The sequence below is a fragment of the Pristiophorus japonicus genome, chromosome 24, assembly GCF_044704955.1.
Source record: "Pristiophorus japonicus isolate sPriJap1 chromosome 24, sPriJap1.hap1, whole genome shotgun sequence".
NCBI classification, from domain to species: Eukaryota; Metazoa; Chordata; class Chondrichthyes; family Pristiophoridae; genus Pristiophorus; species Pristiophorus japonicus.
In genome coordinates, this window is record NC_092000.1 from 9,727,569 (window position 1) to 9,745,507 (window position 17,939).

Consider the following 17,939-nt stretch of genomic DNA (forward strand, 5'->3'; position numbering starts at 1 on the left):
GCGACCGGGCCTTCTGTTGCCTGGGCCCCAAGCTCTGGAACTCCCTCCCTAAACCTCTTCACCTCTCTTTCCTCCTTCAAGCCGCTTCTTAAAACCTACCTCTTTGACCAAGCTTTTAGTCGCCTGCCCGAATTTCTACTTATGTGGCTCGGTGTCAAATTTTTAATCGCATAATACTCCCGAGAGGCGCCTTGGGACGTTTCACTACGTTATAAGCGCTATGTAAACTCAAGTTGTTGTTGTCATTGCTGTTTCCCCGTGCACCAATCAGGAGGGCCAGCACGGGCCACTCACCAGCTGCTACTGTTGGAAAGGATGGCGCGTAATTAGGGCCAACATTGCCCGACACCCGGGCTCCCTGACCCACTGGCACCCGGGCTCCCTGACCCGCTGGCACCCGGGCTCCCTGACCTGCTGGCACCCGGGCTCCCTGACCCGCTGGCACCCGGGCTCCCTGACCCGCTGGCACCCATTCTGTCTCATTTACGTTGTGTAGGCGGAGGCAGGGGCTGTGACACAAACGGTGCGAAAGGGCATTCATTGCAGTGGAGATGATCTCACTGCATCGAAGTCTGTGGGACTTTGTGCGAGGGTATAAAACCCAGGATAAGGGTTCGGCCATTTTGGACAAAGGTGAGGAGGGATTTCTTCACTCGGAGGGTTGTGAATCTTTGGAATCTCTACCCCCGATGGCTGTGGATGCTGAATCGTTTACATTCAGAACGGAGATCGATGGATTTTTTTGGACACTAAGCGAATCAAGGGTTATGGCTCCCACCCTATCTAGACTCATCTTTTGTTTCTTAACTTGTCCCATTACCATCTCCTTTTGCCTCGCACCATCGTCCCTTTCGTCTCTCTAATCTCTCCTGCCTTCCACAGACCTTCCCTTTTGTTCTTTCCTCCCCCCTCCCCCCTTTCCCTGCCCCTACACTCGCTTAAAAACCGGTCACATCTCTAACGTTTTCCAGTTCTGACGAAGGGTCATCGACTCGAAACGTTAACTCTGTTTTTCTCTCCACAGATGCTGCCCTGACCTGCCGAGTATTTTCTGTTTTTATTTCAAGGGATATGGGGATCGGGCAGGAAAGTGGAGTTGAGGTAGAAGATCAGCCATGATCTCATTGAATGGCGGAGCAGGCTCGAGGAGCTGTGTGGCCGACTCCTGCTCCTAATTCTTATGTTCTTACGTCTCCAGTCATGATGTTTTAGAGTCAGTTACCGTACCAGTGAAAGGTAATGCAGCAGCTGGGTGCCACTGTTTAGATATCTGACAGTAACTGTGTATGCTCGCGGCCTTCCGCGAGAGGTGGGCACCGGAGTGCAACCAAATTTTAATTTGATTGTATGTTTTAAAGTTTAATTTCTTTTAATTGCCAGTGTTTTTAGTGTCCCCCTCCCCTTTTATCGGGGGCACTTGGAGAAAAAATATGATTTTAGTGCCCAAAAAAAAACTTTAAAAAAAAAAGAGCCTTGTAAATGTTTGGTGCATCCCCCAGATCGGGGGGCCACGATTTAATGTTTTCGTTTCCTCACAAAAGAGTTCTGACAGTAACTGGTCCTCCTCATCTCTGCCTTAAATGGCCAACACCTTATCCTGGGTTTTGCATCCGCACATAATTTCCCACAGACTTCGATGCAGAGAGATTATCTCCACTCCAATGAGCGCCCTTTCGCAAGAGTTTGTGTCACAGCCTCTGCCACCGCCGAGATAACGCAAGTGAGAGGGAACGGGTGCCTGAGAGGCAGGGAGCCAGCGTGCTTTTACTGTACCACCAGCGGCAGGTCGGGGCCATACAAGGAGCCGCGAGCGGCAATCATGAGCAGTGTGGCGGTGTACCACGGCAAGGTACAGCGCGAGCTGGGGCAGGAGGGCGACGGCAGCAAAGAGTGACGTCATCAAGGTCCAGGTCGGTGATTGGAGCGTGGGGCAGGTACAGCAGGAGCGGCGAGGTCGGGGCGAAGGAGCGGCGAGAGATTGTAGAGGGACGTGATCGGGGGCCCGGGAGAGGCGTGAGTTCGGGGCCAGAGGCCCAGGGACAGCATGGGCCAGCCCACACTGGGTCCATGCAGCAGAGCTGGTCTCCAGTCGTCTTTGTTAACCCTTGCCACTGGACCAAGACCTAGCTCTGTCGAGCCCGTGTGGTGGCTGGTGTGCAACGGTCACCCCACGTTAAAAAAACCCACGCACAGGCATCTTCCACCCTTCAGGATGTAGTTCGGGATCGGGAATATTAGGTCCTTCATTGAAACACCTGTGAACTCATCCCTTTTTTGGCGTGGAAGCAAGTCATCCTCGCTTCGAGGGTCTGCCGTTGATGATGATAACTGTACCTGTCCAATAGATGTGGCAGCAAAGTGATTTCTCCTGGAGCTTCCTACGTGGGACAGGTGTGGTTTGCTGTATTTCATGCTGCTCCCCTCCCCTCCCCCTTTGGTCCTTTGCTTTCTGCCACGTGCATGCATCTGAGAAGCTGGCACAGTCTGGCCTCTAACCATCCATGCTGCTCCATGAGTGACCAGCAGGTATACATTATTATGATATATAAAACCCAACACAAATGTACACCTGCCCATATACGGTAACACATTGTATATTTGAACCAATGTATATAAATACACAGCCACACCTATGAAATAATATGCTTATAGTAAAAATAGTGAGAAACTAACTAGGGATAAAGCACTTCTGTGCACAATAGCTGGAATACACTACATGTTACCGAGACCAATGTCCGCTGTGATTATTTTTTGGCTGCTCGGCCCCTTTAAGAGTCTACGTGGGCCAATTAGATCGTCGCGCACGGGCGGTTATTCCAACTGAAAAGCCGGTGAGGGCCCCGAGCAGGAGCTCGAGACCGCTGCACAGCCGCACGGCCTTAATGGGTACACTTACCGGTACATAACACTCCGGCGTACAATATATAGAATATACAGTGTGTTAGAGATATAACACTCGGTGTACAATATATAGAATATACAGTGTGTTAGAGATATAACACTCCGGTGTACAATATATAGAATATACAGTGTGTTAGAGATATAACACTCCGGTGTACAATATATAGAATATACAGTGTGTTAGAGATATAACACTCCGGTGTACAATATATAGAATATACAGTGTGTTAGAGATATAACACTCCGGTGTACAATATATAGAATATACAGTGTGTTAGAGATATAACACTCCGGTGTACAATATATAGAATATACAGTGTGTTAGAGATATAACACTCCGGTGTACAATATATAGAATATACAGTGTGTTAGAGATATAACACTCCGGTGTACAATATATAGAATATACAGTGTGATACAGAGATGTAACACTCCAGTGTACAATATATATATATATAACATAAGAAGTTAAGAAGTAGGAGCAGGAGTTGGCCATTCGGCCCCTCAAGCCTGTTCCGCCATTCAATGAGATCAAGGCTGACCTCCAACCGCAACTCCACTTTCCTGCACTGTCCCCATATCCCTTGATTCCCTTAATATCCAAAAATCTACCGATCTCTGTCTTGAATATACTCAAAGAGAAGGGTAGAGAATTCCAGTGATTCACCATCCTCTCAGTGAAGACGTTTCTCCACATCTTCGTCCTAAATGGCTCACCCCTTATCCTGAGACTGTGACCGCTGGTTCTCGACTCCCCAGCCCGGGGGAAACACCCTCCCGGTCAAGCCCTGTAAGAAAGAATGTTGTGTTTCAATGCGATCACCTCTCCTAAACACTATCGCTCCTCAAAGGACATTCCCCCCCCATCCAGAGAATCAGAACCTTCGTCGCACTCCCTCAATGGCAAGTATATCCTTCCTTGGGTTAGGAGACAAAAACTGTACACAATACTCCAGGTGTGGTCTCACCAGGGCCCTGTATAATTGCAGTAAGACGTCCTTATTCATACTCAAATCCTCTTGTAATAAAGGCCAACATACCATTTGCTTTCTTAATTGCTTGCTGTACCTGCATATTAACTTTGTGATTTGTGTACAAGGACACCCAGGTCCCCCTGAACACCAACATTTCACAATCCCTCACCATTTAAAAAATGCTCTGTTTTTCTATTTTTCCTACCAGAGTGGATAACTTCACATTTCTCCACATTATATTCCGTTTGCCATGTTCTTACCCACTCACTTAGGCTGTCTATATCCCCTTGAAGTCTCTTTGCATCCTCCTCACAACTTACATTCCCACCTAGCTTTGTATCATCAGCAAACTTGGATATATTACATTTGGTCCCCTCATCCAAATCATTGATATAGATTGTGACTAGCTGGGGCCCAAGCACCGATCCTTGTGGCACCCCACCAGTTACAGCCTGCCAACCCCAAAATGACCCGTTTATTCCTACTCTCTGTTTTCTGTCCGTTAACCAATCCTCAATCCATGCTAGTATATTACCCCCAATCCCACGAGCCCTAATTTTGTTCAATAACCTCTTGTGTGGCACCTTATCGAATGCCTTTTGAAAATCCAAATACATCACATCCACTGGTTCCCGTTATCTATTCTGCCAGTTACAACCTCAAAAAACTCTAACAGATTGGTCAAACATAATTTCCCTTTCATAAATCCGTGTTGACTCTGCCCAATTCTATTGTTATTTTCTAAGTGCCCTGTTACCATGTCCTAGCATTTTTGCTATTGCTGATGTCAGGCTAACTGGTCTGTAGTTGTTCGTTTTCTCTCCCTCCTTTCTTAAACAGCGGGATTACATTAGCTACCTTCCAATCTGCGGGAACTGTTCTAGAATCTATGGAATTGTGGAAGGTGACAACCAATGCATCCAATATACCAATATACAGTGTGTTAAAGCTATAACGCTCCCGTGTACAATATATAGAATATACAGTGTGTTAGAGCTATAACGCTCCCGTGTACAATATATAGAATATACAGTGTGTTATAGAGATATAACGCTCCAGTGTACAATATATAGAATATAGTGTGTTAGAGATATAACGCTCCTGTGTACAATATATAGAATATAAAGTGTGTTCGAGATATAACGCTCCCGTGTACAGTATATAGAATATACAGTGTGTTAGAGCTATAACGCTCCCGTGTACAATATATAGAATATACAGTGTGTTATAGAGATATAACGCTCCCGTGTACAATATATAGAATATACAGTGTGTTAGAGATATAACGCTCCTGTGTACAGTATATAGAATATACAGTGTGTTAGAGCTATAACGCTCCCGTGTACAATATATAGAATATACAGTGTGTTATAGAGATATAACGCTCCCGTGTACAATATATAGAATATACAGTGTGTTAGAGATACAACGCTCCCGTGTACAATATATAGAATATACAGTGTGTTCGAGATATAATGCTCCTGTGTACAATATATAGAATATATAGTGTGTTATAGAGATATAACGCTCCTGTGTATAATATATAGAATATACAGTTATAGAGATATAATGCTCCTGTGTACAATATATAGAATATACAGTGAGTGAAAGAAATATAACGCTTCTGTGTACAATATATAGAAGATATTGTGGTAGATTTTACACTTGCTGTATGTGTGTTAATCCAGTGCTGCGGATCAGCTGCCTGTATATAGAAACTCGCCGATCTTTCATTTGCACGTTGAAAATCTACCCCAGTGCATTGGGTGTTATGGTTGGTGAAGTGTTCTCTCCTTTTCATTTTAAACCTGAGTGTGGGGGGGGGGGGGGGGTTGGAATGAGCAGAGAGAATGAAGAAACAAGTGTCGTTCCTTTATCGGATGGTCAGTTAATGGGCAGGAGGAGTAGAGTGCAGTGTGACATTGGCAGCCATGTACTGCATCAGTAGTACTTTAGTGAAACTGTAACCATGACAAAACATGGTTGAATTTTTTTGTATGGTCAATTCGTAGCGAGAAAGATTCATCTTACACAAGATAAGAATTAGGAGCAGGAATCGCCCATTCGGCCCCTCGAGCCTGCTCCGCCATTTAATAAGATCACGGCTGATCTGATCTTGGCCTCAACTCCACTTCGCTGCCCACTCCCATAACCCTTGACTCCCTTATCTTCAATAACAATTAAATATTTCACTTGAAGCAGCAATTGGTGATTATTCTTCCTCCAATGGATTATCCTACTGTGGTCAGCTCTGCTTTATTCTGGATCTCCTGCCTCATTTGTCTGTGCCACATATAATTTCATGTGGTGCCAATTCACAGTGAGAGAGCTTCACCTTGGATGACAATGAAATATTTCATTCCTATTTATTCTTAGTGAAAGATGATATTTGATTTCTGAGATTGGGGCGGGGGGTGGGGGGGGGAGGTGTGGGGGCTGGGATCTGTGCTAATTCGCTTGCTTCACTCTCTTCCCTTTTAAATTCTGAGCTCAATTTAATGGAAGATGGTTGATTAACTGTGCTGGTTGTTTTGCTGAATGTGCCTCGCTCCCTCTCGGTCACCTCCTCCAGCCCTATAACCCCCCGAGATCTCACCGCTCCTCCAATTCTGTTGTCCCATTTCTAGTTGCCCTGAGAAAGTGTCTGTGGGCTTTCTCCTTGAATCTCTGTAGTCCGTACGGTGTTGCGGTTTCCATGATAGTGTGTGGCAGGGAATTACAGGGCACTGCCATAGCAATGAGGAAGGAACGTCCATATATATCCAATTCAACAACAACAACAACAACAACAACAACGAGAGTCTTAAAGGAGGAAAGAGAGGTAGAAAGGCAGAGGGGTTTAGAGAGGGAGTTTCAGAGCTTGGGGCCCAGGTAGCTGAAGGAAGGCACAGCCACCGATGTTTGAGCAATTATAATCAGGGATGCTCAAGAGGGCAGAATTTGAGGAACGCAATTATCTCGTGGGGTTGTGAGATTACAGAGAAAGGGAGGGGCGAGGGCCATGGAGGGATTTGTAAACAAGGATGAGAATTTTGAAATCGAGGCGTTGCTTAATTGGGAGCCAATGTAGGTCAGCGAGCACAGGGGGTGATGGGTGATTGGGACTTGGTGTGAGTTAGGGCAGCAGAGTTTTGGATGACCTCAAGTTTACGTAGGGTAGAATGTAGGAGGCCAGCCAGGAGTGCGTTGGAGTAGTCAAGTCTAGCGTTAACAAAATCAGAACATATGTTGTTGAAATACTAGCAGCATTTCTTTCTGGTACTACACCAGCACCAGTGTCACACTGCCTCGATCACTGCTGATACCAGCACACAATATATATAACCTCAGGACGACCCCAAAGCGCTTCACAGCCAATGAAGTACATTTTGAAATGTAATCATTGCTGTAATGTGGGAAACACGGCAGCCAATTTGCGCACCGCAAGCTCCCACAAACAGCAATGTGATAATGACCTGACCATCTGTTTAATGATGTTGATTGAGGGATAAATTTTGGCCCCAGGACACCGGGGAGAAATCCCCTGCTCTTCTTCGAAATAGTGCCGCGGGATTTTTTTTACATCCAGCTGAGAGAGCAGACATAGCCTCGGTTTAAGATAGCACCTCCAACATTCTGAATCAGGAAATTAAAAAACGATATAAAGTTTTGCATCAGTTATCTCATTTCTAAGAATAAAAAGGAGAGAGACAGAGAGAGACAGCTATTTTTTTGCTCGTTTCTTCCTACCTCGTCCCAGAAATCTGCTAGCACCTGCGCAACTGAAAACCTCTCACCCAACAGCAATTAAGCTCCAACTGACCTCGAGATGTCTTGCTACAGAAGCAATGTGGCCTTCACAGGATAACAACAACAACAGCCCTCATCCATGCCTTTGTTACCTCCAGACTGGACTACTCCAACGCACTCCTGGCTGGCCTCCCACGTTCTACCCTACTTAAACTTGAGGTCATCCAAAACTCTGCACCAAACTCGTACCAAATCCCGCTCACCCACCACCCACTGTGCTCGCTGACCTACATTGGCTCCCGGTTAAGCAACGCCTCGATTTCAAAATGCTCATCCTGGTTTACAAATCCCTCCATGGCCTCGCCCCTCCCGCCCCCCCCACCCCCGGAGATGTCTGCGCTCCTCTAATTCTACCCTCCTGAGCATCCCCGATTATAATCGCTCAACCATCGGTGGCCGTGCCTTCAGCTGCCTGGGCCCCAAGCTCTGGAACTCCCTCCCTAAACCTCTCCGCCTTAAGGCGCTCCTTAAAACCTACCTCTTTGACCAAGCTTTTGCTTATCTGCCATAATTTCTTCTTCTGTGGCTCTGCAGCAAATATATCTGTTTTGTCTTATAACACTGCTGTGAAGTGCCTGGAGACGTTTTACTACATTAAAGGCGCTACATAAATAAAAGTTGCCGTTGTTCAGAGGACAAGTCATCATAAGCACAGCAACACCATATACATTGCGTGCTGCATGCTCCTGTCATTATAAAACAGCACATCATTTGAGTTGCCACAAGCAATGCCAGGGGAGAGCTGCCAGTATATTAAATAATATTGGCCACGAGTGCGTGACAGGGAGCGCTTTGATCTCTGAATCGTGCAGATACCCATGAATTTGAGACTTCAACACTATTGGCGGCCGTGCCTTCAGTTGCCTGGGCCCCAAGCTCTGGAATTCTCTCCCTCAACCTCTCCGCCTCTCTACCTCTCCTCCTTTAAGACGCTCCTTAAAAATAATATCTTTGGTCCCCTTCCTCTTATGTGGCTCAGTGTCAAATTTTATTTGCTAATGCTCCTGCGAAGCGACTTGGGACGTCCTGCTACACTAAAGGCACTGTATAATTGCAAGTTATTTTCATTGTAAGTTGCTGTTTGTTGAGTGACTCCCTTGTAACTCACTAGCAGTCGGCTAGTATCCTATGATTAGTATTAAATAAATGTGATTCTCGATGAACAACCCAAGTAAAAGAAAAAACATTAGTAAATTGATTCTGAGCTGGGTCGTGGTTCTCTGAGAGGGATAACTGCCCTCAGTAACCTTAAAAATAATTCTAAACATTCTACAGTGAAATTTGATGCAAAAACATGCTTGGGAAATGCAGGAAATTCACAGGGGCCTTGTTCGCATCTGAAGAAAGATAGTTTGGGCTTTAGATGTAAACCCTTTGTCAGACCAGTGGCTGACAAGATGCACGACATATTAACCATGTCTTTTACAGGTGCTCACAGACCTGCATTTGCAGTTGTAGGTAACTTGTTATTATTGCTAATCAAACCGAACAACTTGCATTTATATAGCGCCTTTAACATAGTCAAAACATCCCGTGGTACGCCGAGCCACATAAAGAGATACAAGGACAGCTTGGTCAAAAGCGGTAGGATTTAAGGAGCCTCTTAAAAAGGAGGAGGCGAGAGAGATAGAGAGGTTTCGGGAAGGGATTTCAGAACTTGGGGCCCAGGCAGCTGAAGGCACGGCGGCCAATGGTGAAGCGATTAAAATCAGGGTGACGCAAGACCCACAACTGGAGGAGCGCAGATATCTCGGGGGATTGTGGGGCTGGAGGAGGTTATGGAGAGGTGAGGCCATGGAGGGATCTAAACACGAGGAGGATGAGAATTTGAAAATCGAGGCGATGCCGGATCAGGAGCCAATGTAGGTCAGCGAGCACAGGGTTTGGGAGAGGAGGGGGGTGTGTGACAATAACTACTTCCTCCCTAAAGTGCCCCGTCGAGACCCTTCCCCGACACAAACTCCAAACAGCCGCTCGATTCTTTAAGCGCAGAGCTCCTCGGCAATTCCAGTGCTTCTTTCGATAGTCCCTGGGACGTGGATACTGATTCGATTTCTCCCCCAGTCCTTTCTCTAGCTGCAAAAGCACGTCACTGAAGCTGCATTCGTTGTTTGAATTCTGATCTTTTCTCAGGGGCTAAAGGGTTTCCTCTGAGCTTGTGTGTCTGAACGTTGAGAGAATTTAGACTCGCAAACCAATCACTCCACAGTTACTCCTAGATTAAATTCCCCATCACCATTTGAAATCCTGGCGAAGGAATTCTTTGCTGGCTGTTTGGGGAGGGGTGGCTGGGTGGATTATTTCCGTCTTTCAGCGCGTTAGCGCGGACGGCCCTCGGTTTCTCATTGAACAGTTCCAGCACGGGAAGAGGCCATTCAGCCCATCGAGCCCATGCCGGCACTCTGCAAGAGCACTTCAAGCTAGTCCCACTCCCCCGCCCTTTCCCCGCAACCCTGCACACTTATTTTCTTCAGGGACTTGTCCTCTCAAGTAAAAGATTCGATGGCACTATTCAAAAAGCAGGGGAGTTCTCCCCGGTGTCCTTGGGCCAATATTTATCCCTCAATCAGCATCATTAAAACAGATTATCTGCTAGTTATCACATTGCTGTTTGTGGGAGCTTGCTGTGCGCAAATTGGCTGCCGTGTTTCCCACATTACACACTTCAAAACGTATTTCATCGGCTGCAAAGCACTTTGTGACATCCGATGGTTGCGAAAGGCGCTAAAAAATGCAAGTCTTTCTTTCTTACCGAGAACCGCTGGGACATCTGATACCCTCTCCAATTATGCAATCCCAATTTCAAGTCCTGATAAAGGTAAATTCTTTATAATAAAGAAATACCTTCCGCCTACTTTAAACACCATCTCAGTTTCCTTCCAAGTTTAATTCAAACTTCCTGATGTAAGCCGCTTTTAGATATTTTTCTGTCTGATGACACTCCTATAAAACACCTTGGGACATTTTACTACATAAAAGGCGCAAGTTATTGTAGACCAGTGGCTCCGTTGGCAACACTCTTGCCTCTGAATCAAAAGTTTCTCCGTTCGAAGTTCCAGGGCACAGGATGAGCTCATAATCCAGGCTGACACTCCAATGCAGTACTGAGGGAGCGCTGCAGTGTCAGAGGTGCCGTCTTTCAGATGAAAGGTTAAACCGAGGCCCCACCTGCCCTCTCAGGCAAATGTAAAAGATCCCATGACACTGGTTCAAAGAAAGTTAGCCCAGTGTCCTGCCAAATACTTATCCTTCAACGAACACCACTAAACCAGATTATCTGGTCATTATATTGCTGCTTGTGGGAGCTTGCTGTGCGCAAATTGGCTGCTACATTTCTTACATTACACACTTCAAAAATACTTAATTAGCTATAAAGCGTTTTGGGACATCCTGAGGTTGTGAAAGATGCTATATAAATGTAGATCCTTATTGCATGTAAATCGTGTCAGGGCTGTTGTCTCCTATTTCGAACCCATATCCTTCTGGTGACCAACACCAGTGAATGTTGGAATACTCCCATGGGATTACTGCTAGCTTTGCCAGACCCTCATGTCAGGAGCCTAGCTGTCTCAGAAGACCAAGATTCACCACACTGAAGCAACATTGCAAAGTGACTTCTTCAACCCACTCCCAGTGCAGTACTGAGGGAGTGCTGCATTGCCACAGCTGCTGTCTTTCGGATGGGAGATTAAACCGAGAACCCAGCTGCCTGTTGGAAGGTAGGGATGAATATTAAAGATACAAGGGCAACTATTCAACCAAAAAAAAGGTGCCCTCTCCAATTATGCAATCCCAATTTCAAGTCCTGATAAAGGTAAGCTCTTTATAATAAATACTTTCCGCCTACTTTAAATAACATCCCAGATTCCTTCCAAGTTTAATTCAAAATTCCTGATGCAAGCTGCTTTTAGATATTTTTCTGTCCGATGACAGCATTCCTCCCTCAGATTAAACGGGAAATTCGTGGGCACAGAATGGCAGCTTGCATTGCTTACGTAACGTAAGTTGGCACTCTCCGGAAGAAGTTTTGCAATGTGCCGATTTGCTATATAAAAGCAATGCTTTCTCTCTTTGCGATCTCTACCCAAATCTCAATTTAAATGATTCTAAAACAAAAAAAAAGATCTTGATCTCAGCACGGACATGCTGATGCAATGAATCCACTTGACAGCTTTCAGAAGATCTGTGTACCAATCACACACACACACACACACACCTTTTTTTCCTCCAGGTTTCCTGTTCCCTTCCTCTCCTCTCCCAAAGGTATGGACTGTCGCTCTGTGATGGTCTGATGGGGCAGCCCTGTACCCCACCCCCGGCCATCACCCAACCCCCAGTGAACCCAGGCAAACCCTTCAATCCTCAGGACTACTCACCACCGAACCCACACCTGTTCATTCCAAACCCCTCACACCAACTCTTACCACCGAAGATTTGATCGCTTCTACCAGTTACATGCACAACCAATAAATTCACCATGTCCAAAGGACAAATATTCAGAATAATTAAATGCCATTCATCTGCTCACCCACCTACTAAAAAAGTTAGTCTCCCCCCCCCTCTCTGCTATTATTTATAAACAGAAAGAAATCACATTATAACCTGGTGGAGTGTGTGGGTGTGTCACACACAATCTGATCTCCTATAGTCCAATGCTGCCCAGGAACACTGAAGAGCCCAATTTGCACCCGCAGAGCCTTGCGTTCAATGCTGGGCATTAGTATCGGTGCAAAATTGCTATTTCACCCCGAACTGCAGCCTCCAACGCCGAAATCGGCTGCTCTACCATGAAAGTCAGCAAATGAACCGTGCTGCAAACCGTGCTGTCACTCACGATTCATAATTAGTGATATATTGAAAAAGCGCCACAATATCCGAGTGCTCCCATACTTTATTCACGGAAATAGAATAGTGCCAATGAGACATTAGTAATCGCCGCCCCCACCCAATATCATCTCTGCTCCAACTCTCCCACCCACCCAGGTAAACTATTGCAGTGGCACATTTCGCTCAATGAGTTTTTATTTTACCTTGATGATTTCGTCCTGTTTCGCCTGAAAGTTGCTGGGATTGGCAAAGGAGCTGATTGAAGGTAGAACGGTGTCTGCTAAAGCCATGGCTGGTCCGGGGGTGGGGGTGTTGGGGATGTTGACAGCCTGTCACTGTCCCAGGAGGAAGAGGTGGGGGGGAGGGGGGGGGGGGAGTGAGCAGGCTGAGTCAGGGTCACTCTGTAAGATGCACTCCCCTGCTCTCTCACTCACCTCCCGATCCGAAAAGTTTCTCAGCGACAGGTTGGCTGCTTTTCCAGCTTGTGTGTGCGAGGGGCGGGGGCGGTCCTTGGCCCTGTTTAATATTCATACACGTGACTTTATCTGCATACACCTGTTTAATATTAATGGCACGCACAACGTTTCTGCCACCAAAGAGCGGTGCCTGTGAGTTGCATATTATGAAATTGACAAGAGCGTTCAACTTTAAAAGAGTTTCTCACTTTTAAAAGCCCCTCCCAACTTTACATAGAAAGCCCTACCAGCACTTTATAGTGTCCAGGATTTAGAACAGGTTTATTTGACAATCTAAGACGTTTGTATTTTAAAGGTGACCTAACTTTTTGTCGCTACATAGAATCATGCAGCACAGAGGGGAGGCTATTCGGCCCATTGTGCCTGTGCTGGCTCTTTGAAAGAACTATCCCAATAGCCCCGCTCTTTCCTCATACTCCTGCATTTTTTTTCCTTTTCAAGCATCTAATTCCCTTTTGAGTGTTACTGTTGAACCTGCTTCCACCAGCCTTTCCGGCAGTGCATAAAATTCGTAGCATTAAAACAAAATCTCCCTTTAGCTCCGCTTTGCGGAACACCTCCGTTCAGTCCGTAAGCGTGACTCCGAGATTCTGGTCGCCTGTCACTTTAATTCTCCGCTCCACTCCCACTCTGATCTCTCCGTCCTCGGCCCCTGATACTGTTCCAATGATGCTCAACGTAAGCTCGAGGAACAGCACCTCAGTTTTCGTTTTTCTCTTTCCCTCGGGAGCTGTTGATAATTCTGCCGTCTCCATTTACACCCTATCTAGACTCATCTTTTGTTTCTTAACTTGTCCCATTTCCATCTCCTCTCGCCTCGCACCATCATCCCCTTTGTCTCTCTAATCTCTCCTGCCTTCCACCCTATCACAGATCTTCCCTTTTGTTCTGTCCTCCCCTGCCCCCCTCTTCCTGCTCCCTACACTCGCTTAAAAACCGGTTACATCTCGAACTTGTTCCAGTTCTGATGAAGGAGATTCAGAAGAATGAGAGGTGATCTTATCGAAACGTATAAGATTATGAGGGGGCTCGACAAGGTGGATGCAGAGAGAATGTTTCCACTGATGGGGGAGACTAGAACTAGAGGGCATAATCTTAGAATAAGGGGCCGCCCATTTAAAACTGAGATGAGGAGAAATTTCTTCTCTCAGAGGGTTGTAAATCTGTGCAATTCGCTGCCTCAGAGAGCTGTGGAAGCTGGGACATTGAATAAATTTAAGACAGAAATTGACAGTTTCTTAAACGATAAGGGGATAAGGGGTTATGGGGAGCAGGCAGGGAAGTGTAGCTGAGTCCATGATCAGATCAGCCATGATCGTATTAAATGGCGGAGCAGGCTCGAAGAACCAGATGGCCTACTCCTGCTCCTATTTCTTATGTTCTTATGCCATCGACCTGAAACGTTAACTTTGTTTCTCTCCACAGATGCTGCCTGACCTGCTGAGCATTTACTGCATTTTCTGTTTTTATTTCAGATTCCAGGATCTGCGGTATTTTGCTGTTGTCTCCTTGCACCTCCCCCTGGTTCTTTTGCCAATATAAATCTGTGTCCTCTGGTTACTGATCCTCCTGCAGGTGGAAACATTTTCTGCCTATCTACTCTATCAAAACCCTATATAATTTTGAACACCTCTATTAAATCATCTCACCTAAGGCCACTGAATCGGTAAACCGAGACCCCCTCTGCCCTCTTAGGTGGACGTAAAAAATTCCGCGGCAGTATTTCTCCCCAGTGTCCCGGCCAATATTTATTCCTCAACCAACACCTAAAACAGCTGATCCGCTTGTTTATTTTGTTGCCGTTTGTGGGAGCTTGCTGTGTAATGTGACTGCTGCGTTTCCTACATTACAACAGTGACTACACTCCAAAATACGTCACTGACTGTATAGCGTTGTGGAACGTCCTGAGGTCGCGAAAGGCGCTATATAAATGCAAGTATTTCTTTTTATTCCAATGTTATTACAAGCAATGCCCAGGGATTGTTTCAGGATTATGTTTTCGCAATCCTGTACATTATTCCGCAAAAGCAGTAAACCAGAGGGCCTGAGCAGCTGAGGCCGATCTTATCTCCGCCCCACATCCCTGCACATGGCTTCCTGCAGGGATCACTAGATAGCGATGAGGAGCAGGAGCAGGAGTGTGCCCTCCTTTAGCCCGGGGCCCCTGAGACACATCTGCCTAACCCGTTGGGCCGAGTGACCTGTTTCTGTGCTGTAAATACTTTATATGTCCGCACATACCGCGGCCCCCGATCATGTGACTTACCTGCCCTTTGTGACTCAGCACCACACTACAGGGCACGGTTCCTCACTGAAAGCTCAGCCAAAGCTCTGCTGCCCGTATCCTAACTCACACTTTGACTGGGCTAAGGGAACGTTGGAAAATTTAAACCAGCTGCCCACAAGCTGTTGTAAGCATCCAATTTTTCCGGTTAAGTCTGTGCCTTATAATGTGGAAGATTCATCACCCGAATCATTAAAGGTTTTCAACAAGAGCAGAGATTGACGACAAGATTCAACACCGCCTCCAGTGCGCCAGTGCAGCCTTCGGCCGCCTAAGGAAAAGAGTGTTTGAAGGCCAGGCCCTCAAATCTGGCACCAAGCTCATGGTCTACAGGGCTGTAGTTGATACTCGCCCTCCTGTATGGCTCAGAGACATGGACCATGTACAGTAGACACCTCAAGTCGCTGGAGAAATACCACCAACGATGTCTCCGCAAGATCCTACAAATCCCCTGGGAGGACAGACGCACCAACGTTAGCGTCCTCGACCAGGCCAACATGCCTAGCATTGAAGCACTGACCACACTCGATCAGCTCCGCTGGGCAGGCCACATTGTTCGCATGCCAGACATGAGACTCCCAAAGCAAGCGCTCTACTTGGAACTCCTTCACAACAAACAAGCCAAAGGTTGGCAGAGAAAACGTTACAGGGACACCCTCAAAGCCTCCCTGATAAAGTGCAACATCCCTACCGACACCTGGGAGTCCCTGGCCAAAGACCACCCGAAGTGGAGGAAGAGCATCCGGGAGGGCGCTGAGCACCTCGAGTCTCATCGCCGAGAGCGTGCAGAAACCAAGTGTGCGGCAAACCTGTCCCACCCACCCTTTCCCTCAACGACTATCTGTCCCACCTGTGACAGGGACTGTGGCTCTCCTAACGATTCATTTTAAGAGTGGAAGCAAGTCTTCCTCGATTCTGAGAGACTGCTTATGATGATGATGATGCAGGTGAGGCCTGATGATGGCTCTGGTCAGCTTTGTCTGAAAATTGTTTTGTTTTGAATATTGGCATGGGGAGGGGGGGGGAGGGAGGGGAATTATAATCCTTGAACATTATTGTAACAATATAATTCTCGGAATGCCTGAAAGGAGATTTCATTTTTAGGAATTGATAAAATTTGACTGTTAACTTGTTAGTGAATAAATGGAAAGCAACCAATTCAAAAAGAAATAAAGTGAGTCAATAGGGAAAATGCAAATATGGAGGGAAGATAGAAAACCCTGAATGCATGAAATAAAGTTAAAATAAAATAAGATCTTGATAGTGGCGAGAATTTAGAATGCATCACAAAAAGCACGAATGCCGAAATGCTTAGTCTTTGCCATGTTAAAATCCTGCATAAAACGACCTATAAATTTATGTGAAGCCAAGAATACACATTCACTTTTATGGTAAGATGTGCTGCTCATTAGGATCTCATAGGTTCTATATTTTTCCCACATAGAGAGGATATTTGTCTGTTGTCCAATGACCAACCAGTGATGAACTTCCTTGCTGGGAGAAGAGTGGGAGATAAATGGGATCACTGGGATTAAGGTGGCAACCAAATGACATGCCTGATATCTCACACTTGGTATTCTTGAACCACCTAAGGACACATTTTTAGAGTGGAAGCAAGTCTTCCTCGATTGTGAGGGACTACCTATTATGATCATCAGCAACCAAGCTGACCCAGTACCCAAGGCCTGAGCCCACGCTTCCCCCCGCCCCCAACCCCTGTCCACCTGGGACTGAGTGCCAGTGGAGAGATAAACCCCACTGGTCACTAAAGGTCTGAGGATGGGCAAAATATCAACTGGCTGCACTCAGGGCAATTCGGGTTAGGGACTGCCTGCTTCTCCCGATCACACATTTAATGAATGGCGGCTGCCAACATTTCCCAGCCGGCCTCTGACACCCCCCCGGCCTCCTAACCCCCCCCCCCACTGACCCTGGAGCTCCCCGGCCTCTGACCCCAGCATCTGAACCCCCAACTCCAAACCCACCGGTCTCTGACCCAGGCCTTTGACCCCACGGCCTCTGAACCCCCAACCCCACCGGCCTCTGATCCCGACCTTTAACCCCCACGACCTCTGAACCCCCAATCCCGAATCCCCTCGGCCTCTGACCCCAGCCTTTGACCCCCACGGCCTTTGAACCCCCAATCCCACCAGCCTCTGACCCCGGCCTTTGAACCCCACGGCCTCTGATCCCTGATCAGGTCTTCACTTACCTGAGGTTCCCTGTGATGCTGGTAGTGGCCTGACCTTCGATCACGTTTCCCTTCCGGTGAGATCTTCGCACCGCGGCAGATGGATGGAAATGAAGCCTTCGGCCTCACCATTCAGGCAGAGGGATCGTTCCCAATGCCCCCATGCCCGCCTAGAAATGGGCGCCCCCGAGTTTCTACCGCTGTATGTGGAGGACATGATGCATGCACAGGTTGTTGTATGTCACCTATAGTGTGCACAGCTGTTCCTGAACGTATGTGCTATTCCCCTGTACCATTCGACAAGGCAGCAGCATTTCAGGCTTTATTCAGTCAGACCTGGCAGCAAATTACAAAGAGCAGAAATTGAGCCAAGTCATTCCATGAACTCGTCCCTCTGATGTTATATAGAACAACTGAGGAAGGTGTGCCCTCATTCTCAGTGTACTGGGTAACTCAGTCACAACATTCCTTTGTGCACTGGTTTGATGCTCTACATA

At 46.7% G+C, this 17,939-nt stretch overlaps 1 protein-coding gene across 3 annotated transcripts in view; it reads right to left on the reverse strand.

Moving 5' to 3' along the window:
- Positions 1 to 17,939, reverse strand: part of LOC139237804 (Krueppel-like factor 1) — a 132,803-nt gene that overhangs the window by 19,543 nt on the left and 95,321 nt on the right. The window contains exons 1-2 of one of the 3 annotated variants that reach the window (XM_070867022.1): positions 12,695 to 12,751; positions 3,619 to 3,689 (exon numbers count right to left, since the gene is read on the reverse strand). The exons of 1 other annotated variant lie outside the window; for it this stretch is intronic. Coding sequence is in view for 1 of the 2 variants with exons in the window: in XM_070867021.1 (XP_070723122.1) it covers positions 12,695 to 12,781 (87 nt within the window). In the remaining variant the exon portion in view is untranslated. Of the gene's footprint in view, positions 1 to 3,618; positions 3,690 to 12,694; positions 12,989 to 17,939 lie in introns of those variants that run through there. One more of the 3 variants, XM_070867021.1, reaches the window with a different exon arrangement.